Genomic DNA, 6,923 nt, shown 5'->3' on the forward strand with positions numbered 1-6,923 from the left:
GGTTTTTTGAAAAAAAATGCCGACCGTAAAGTTTTTTTTTTCAACGTAGAAATTCTTGGTCGGCCGGGTTAGCGGAAACACACGACTTTTTTTTCTACGCCTTATGTTAACTGTTTTGTTAAGCGCTTTGTTACAGCTGCAGCTGTTGTGAAAGCGCTATAAATCAGGATGTATTGTATTGTATTGTGTATTTTAGGCATTTTCTTGTGACCTAACCCCTCATGACAGGAACTTAAACAATACAGTCATACCTCGGTTTTCGACCATAATCCGTTCCAGAAGGCTGTTCGAAAACCGATTTGTTCGAAAACCGAAACCACGCTCTTTAAAAAAAAAAATTTTTTTTGAACACGTCTGCTCACAATGGAACGCTACACGAGGAAGCGTCACTTCCTCGTCTACCGGAGGAAACGTCCCTTCCTCATGTAAGGAAGGCGAGAGGAGTGAAGTGGCGCATTCAAGTGCGCTTAGTTTGGTCGAGAACCGATTTTCGGTCGTAATCCGAGGTATTAAAAACTCAAAATTTTTGGTCGAAAACCGATTTGCTCGAGAGCAGAGACGTTTGAAAACCGAGGTTTGACTAGTTGAATAAACTGTTATTTTTGACTTTGTTATATGGTTTCAGTCATAAAGGCCCTCCAAGGGAAACGGTCACTAAAATGTGGCCCACGACAAAAAGGAGTTTGACACCCCTGCCGTAAAACCTCATAAAACATATATTGTATTGCGAAAAAACTTGCAGTACTGCGGGGGCACAAGGGACGAACCAACAATTATCTGGGGTTCACTGTACATATTCTTGTGATTCGAATGCTTGTTTGCCAATTTTTTTTGCATGTTGAAGATGGCAAAAATAAAAGGATAGTCCTTTCAGGGGTTTTTTTTGGACTTTTGTATCCGATTCAATTGCTCTTCCGAATGTACAGGGTGTCCATTAAGTCTCTTTATCATTTCAAAAATTTATTAAAAATGCAATTGATTAGATATTTTATTCAGATTTGTTCCATTGTATTTAGTGTTTATTAAAGTTTATTTATTTATTTATTTTTAATCACACTGCACAAAGGTGAATGTGTGGTGTGGGATCATGTGCAATTGAATAATTGGTCCATTTTTCTTCAACGAGACATCAATTTCTGCAAATGTTTACCTTGATCTTTTAACTGAATATGTGGCACCACAACTGAATGACCTTCAACCAACCATCATTTTTCAGCAAGATGGTGCACCACCACATTGGGGGCTGCATGTTCGTGGGTTCCTCAATCAAACATTTCCAGACCGGTGGATTGGAAGGGATGGGCCAATTCCTTGGCCGCCACGTTCACCAGATATCACTCCCCTGGACTTTCTTCTATGGGGCTATGTTAAAGATATCGAACAAAAATAAGGGACATTACTTGCCTAAAGCAAAGGATTACTGATGCCTTTGCCACAATTGATGAGGCTATGCTACAAGCGAACATGGCAAGGAATCGAGTACCGTCTTGATGTGCTCTGTGCAACTAATGGTGCCCATGTAGCTGGGTTGTAGAAGTGTATTTAAAGAGGTTAAAAACTTTAATAAACGCTGAATACAATCGAACAAATCTGAATAAAATATCTAATCAATTGCATTTTTAATACATTTTTGAAATGGTAAAGAGACTTTATGGACACCCTCTATTTACGGGATTCAGATTCGGCTGGATCCTGTGACTGGTGACTAGTTTGTGCTCAGGTTGGCTAACTCGTTTGCCTGGCAACAACTGACGCAGGTCATGTGACCGGGCGCTTCTTTTTTTGAAGCGTCAATTCCTCATTCAAGCACAGTTCATTTTTCTGGACTTCAGGACATGGCTGCGTTAGCTCTGGTCGCCTGCCTCCTTTTCCTCACTTTCTCCGTGACAGGTACGTGTATTTCCATACAACTACATGCACTATACGCATCAGTGCTTTTGAGATTGCTCACGGCCCCACCATCTGAAGTGACAAGAGTTCACAAAGTAGCAAAACATGCGACTCTACGTTGGCGCACAGCACTTTTGTAAAATCACCCTCTCACCGCAATACAAAAGAAGTGGGATTGAAACGTTTTTAATTTTTGAAATTGCAACAACACATTCAGCATTGTACACAAACAAAAAAAAAAAAGCTGAACATAATCGGCTGAAATTTTTCATATCGTGCATCACGCACGCGCGCACACACACACCCACGCAATGTCTATAACCGTAGAGTGAAATCATTTGTTTTGGCAGATGGCTACCTGTACCATATGGAACATGTCTGTGTGTTCAACTCGAGTGACCCGAATGACATCGAGTACTTGCAGATTTACAACTACAACAAACTGAAGATTTACAGCTTCAGCAGCACTTTGGATATGTTCGTCGGCTACACCGAGTTTGGCATCAAGCAGGCTACCTACTTGAACAACGACAAAGACATCATCGCCGACGTGAGAGCCAACAAGGAACGCCTTTGTTTCCACAATATTAAGCTTGACTACGAAACGGCGCTCACCAAGTCAGGTACAAAAACATGATAATCAGCCGCCGAAGAGAAGCACAAAACGTGCGTGTCTGGCATAACATACCTGGCGTTTGGAAAGTATTTGCAGCTCTTATGTTACAGTCGCCTTTCCCAAATGAAAATGGATTCAATTGATTTCTGCACTCAAACAAATCCATCATGACAACACGACGATATGAGAACAAACCACATTCGGCGGGTCGACGAGTTCTCAACATTTTTACACCACGTACAATTTAGCTCTCCAACCAAGTTGCGCCATTATGATCAACATTAAAATCATGAAAAAAGGGTATAGTTGATGTTATTATAAGTTACTTTATTTAACATGATGCAGTTTGAAGATCACACTGATTAAAATTTACGATTAATTTCAAATGATATATATTAATAAGTTTAATAAAAATAACATGTTAACAGTACTTCTGTAAGCGGGTTAGCGGGATCCTGCAGACCATTGTCACACCTGAACAATCACTGGATGAGATAGTCCAGACGAGGGCCTGAAGAATATGGATATTTTGAGTCTGGCAGAATAAAATTGTTATCAATTAATCTGGTGAATAATTAAATCTATAATAAGGATAAAATAACTATCCCTTAAAAATAACTTTTTTTTTTTTTTAATCTCTTAACACTTAGAATACAGATTTGAGCTACGGGGAGAATATTCCACTCTGCATAATATGCGGCGATGGATGAGTCGTATTTTTCATGCACTTTTTATTTGCTGTGTATCTTATTTTGAAGGCACGTGTAAACATTACCATAGCGACCAGAGAGCGTCGTGGCCAGATAGGACGTTCCTTCTGTCATGATTCGTGATTATTATTATTTTACGAAAATACCACAGGTTTTCATGCAGGTCATATCATATTATTTTGTTGTATTCATCCGGACATAAGTGCCGGTCCCTGAAGATTTGTGACACTAAACCGGTCCTTGGGGCAAAAAAAGGTTAGGGACTGCTGCTTCAGTATTTTTGTTGTGAGCAAAAATAAAGAAATAAACGGAATCGATTTGGGAGTGGGGCTGTCACAAAAGAAAGTGTGGAAAAATTGAAGTGCTGCAAATCCTTTCGAGCCACGCTGTTCATCTGAAAGTCAGGCGCTTTTACTTGCGTGACCCGTTGCAGCCAAGCCTTACGTCAGACTTCACTCGGAGTCTCCTCCGGAGGGCTCCCACTCCGCCATGCTGGTGTGCATCGTCTACGACTTCTACCCCAAGCAGATCCGCGTCACCTGGCTGAGGGACGGCCAGGAAGCCACAGGCGAGGTGACCTCCACCGACGAGATGCCCGACGGCGACTGGTACTACCAGGTCCACTCTCACCTGGTCTACACGCCTAAGTGAGTCCACCCGCCGTCGCACCGTGACGTCGGCGGCCATGAAAACCAAGTAACGGTTGTCATTTGTTTCCAAGGTCCGGAGAGAAGATCACCTGTGTGGTGGAACACGCCAGCCTTGACAAACCTCTGCATGTGGACTGGGGTAATGCTCGTCTGGCTCAACCGCCTCGCTCTCACCTGTTCCACAGCAACCGCGATCTCACTCGAAAGATGTAATTCTGTGTGGTATCAGGATCATTAGTGGTTCATGGGCTCCCTCTAGTGGTCATTGCCAAACTACAACTCAGTTGAAAAAGCTTTTTCAGTTCATCTTGTCATGGAGTATGTATTAATTTAAACGTTTCATAAAAAAAAACCAAATCAACCTGCATTATGTTCCACTTACCTTTTGTAAAATAAATTCAGTTCGTTTCTAATGTTACAACTGATATGTAATTTTCTCTTGAAACATTTTGACTTTTTATTTTTGTAAAACTACATAATTTAATCATAATAATACAATTTTATTTTCCCCCCAAAATTGACCTTATGTTGAGGTTTTTCACGTTAACTTTATGCTCGACACCTTTATTTCTGTAAAGTGGGGGTCTTCAATCCTGTTCGTCGAGAACCGCCGTCCTGCCCGTCTTCCTTTGTTCCCCGCCACAATGCACCTGATTCAGATGATCAGGATTGTTATCCGGCGGTCTCTCCGGACCTTGCTGATTATCTGATCATTTGAATTAGGTGTGTTCAGGTGAAAAACAGGACGGTGGCCCTCGAGGAACAAGATTGAAGACCCCTGCTGTAAAGTTATTGAGTTTTTGCTTGGAATATTTTGACATCATTCTCATACAGTATACATCTGACATGTAACACTCCAACTTGTTGTTGCTTTGTTTTTCAGTGTTTTCTCTCTTTTTATATTTTTTGTACTCTGCATTGTAATCTGGAATAATGCCCCCCCGGCCTCCCATTTACATATTGAGTTTACTCCTGTAAACCTGAGGGATGTTTTCCCTCACGGTATCACAACTTTGTTCATTTTGTTTTCAATTTGAAGTTTTGAAAATCAACTTTAGGGATAAAACAATACATTTTGATAAACATTTCAGTCTGCCATGCTACTGGATTTAAACGTTGGCTACAATGGCGGTGGCCGGAGCTAAATATTTTTCAAGATGCTCCGTGACGTTATGAATTTGAAAAGCACCGCCCGAACATGTCTGAGTCGCTCATCCGTATCACTCGTCCCACTCTGGTGTCTCTCTTAACTCATCTGTCTCGCTCACCTCTTTGTTTGGTTGTGTGTGTAACTTGACTCCGGGTAGATACGTCCCTCCCCAAGTCGGAGAAAAACAAGTTGGCCATCGGTGGGGCTGGACTGACTCTGGGTGTGGTCCTTTCCCTGGGAGGCTTCTTGTACTACCGAAAGCAGTGTCGCGGTAAGACTTGCTCCGCGTGTCATGTGATTCTTCTCCTTCTTCTTGACTCTTCTTCTCGAATTCTGGACGCAGGTCGCATTCTGGTTCCCACCGACTGATTCGGCTCCCGGACCAACCCGCTTGGGCTTTGCCGCATTTGATCAAGATTGTACACGTTTCTGCTCGCACTGAGTGATCAATAGATTGGATCGGTTGCTCATCATTTTAGCTTTATGAGACAACTCGGAGTCACTGGCTACCGATTTGTTTTGCTTAACTGACTCCAGCTCTCACCCAATGATTTGCCCCGCTGCACATGATGACTAGCCTTTTATTATTAAACTTGTCCAAATGAGAAATAACATGATCAGACTACGACAAACCAGATCAGGGAAGACTAGGATAGACCAGTACAATCTGGACTAGACTCCAGCAGACCAGACGAAAACAGTGTAATCAAGTCAAAAACATACCGAACAAGACCAGGCTAGATGGACTACAACAACAGGCCACATTAAATTTGACTTGCACAGAACAGACAAATCTACCACATGTTGGACTCCAGGGGTAGGAAACTCCGGTCCAAGAGAGCCGCAGTCCTGCTTGTTTTAGAAGTTCCCTCTTCCAACACACCTAATTCGAGGGATCAGGGTCGTTATCGGGCTCTTACAGAGCCTGCTGATGAGCTCTGCGTTTGAATCAGGTGTGTCGGAGGAAGGGGAAACTTCGAAAACAAGCAGGACTGCGGCTCTCTCGGACCGGAGTTGCCGACCCATGTTCAAGACAAAACAAAGCAAACCCAGATGAGACGACAAGAACGGTACAGGACAGACTACAACAGATGCAACAGCCAACACCGTCCTAGCACAGGCCAGATTAGACCAGCATGCAACTCGCCCGCCCAGCAAAGACTACGTTCAATCACTCTAGAAAATATCAGTGAAGAATATAACAAGATCAATCAAGATTAGTACAGATCAGCGGACAACCACACCAGACACCGAGACAACAACAGACCACCAGACTAGACCAAAACAGACCCTCACAGCACAAGACTACAATAAATCAAAAGTAGAAACTTGAGTGAAGAACAAAACAAGATTCGACAAGACTACAACACACCTGACTAGAAGGGTGGTGGAGGACCAGACAAGATTAGACTTGGCTACACCAGGTGAGAACGGACCAGATGAGATCAGGTTATAACAGTTTGGACCAGGCTAGATTACTTTATTTTGCTTTTTTGATGAATAAACTTAAGTGATTGTGATGTGTTGTCTTTTTTTTGTGTGTGTGTGTGTGTGAGAGAGAGAGATGGTAAAGCGGTTGAGGACTTCAAGACCAGAAGCCAAGAAGTAAGGAAAGCCGTTTGAGCATTTATTCTGATGTTAGTACACTCTGTCCTCATTTGTCAAACAAAAATTCCCATCAGGAGAATGAAATGTCAAATAATCAGGAAAAATAGTCACAGCCTCATCCGCCCAACTCATTCTGATTAGCAGGCTGAATTGTTTTAAAAAAAGTCAAAAAGGAGGTCACTTTAGGTCACTTTGCCTGTTGCAGAATTGCAATCCATTCGCACAAAGCCATGATTTTTTTTTTTTTTAGCAATTTATTCCAAGATTTCCACAAATTCATTTGCCGTTTTTCTTCCCGC

The 6,923-nt window shown here is 42.2% G+C and overlaps 1 protein-coding gene across 1 annotated transcript; it reads left to right on the top strand.

The window, feature by feature from the left end:
- The first annotated feature begins 1,777 nt into the window (after positions 1 to 1,777).
- Positions 1,778 to 6,213, top strand: LOC109521280 (HLA class II histocompatibility antigen, DP beta 1 chain-like). The gene is made up of 6 exons (XM_019879064.1): positions 1,778 to 1,890; positions 2,241 to 2,513; positions 3,650 to 3,863; positions 3,938 to 4,005; positions 5,174 to 5,287; positions 5,360 to 6,213. The coding sequence occupies exons 1-6, from the start codon at positions 1,836 to 1,838 to the stop codon at positions 5,383 to 5,385; spliced, it is 750 nt and encodes a 249-aa protein (XP_019734623.1). The 5' UTR covers positions 1,778 to 1,835; the 3' UTR covers positions 5,386 to 6,213.
- The last annotated feature ends 710 nt before the right edge of the window (positions 6,214 to 6,923 follow it).

This window comes from Hippocampus comes, unplaced genomic scaffold, assembly GCF_001891065.2.
Source record: "Hippocampus comes isolate QL1 unplaced genomic scaffold, H_comes_QL1_v1.1 scaffold452, whole genome shotgun sequence".
Classification (NCBI taxonomy): Eukaryota; Metazoa; Chordata; class Actinopteri; order Syngnathiformes; family Syngnathidae; genus Hippocampus; species Hippocampus comes.

Bases quoted from the DNA above. Each gene is read 5' to 3' on its own strand.
- LOC109521280 (XM_019879064.1), top strand. From the start codon at position 1,836: ATGGCTGCGTTAGCTCTGGTCGCCTGCCTCCTTTTCCTCACTTTCTCC. The intron at 1,891-2,240 runs GTACGTGTATTT...TTGTTTTGGCAG, and splicing joins CCTCACTTTCTCCGTGACAG to ATGGCTACCTGTACCATATG. The intron at 2,514-3,649 runs GTACAAAAACAT...GACCCGTTGCAG, and splicing joins AACGGCGCTCACCAAGTCAG to CCAAGCCTTACGTCAGACTT.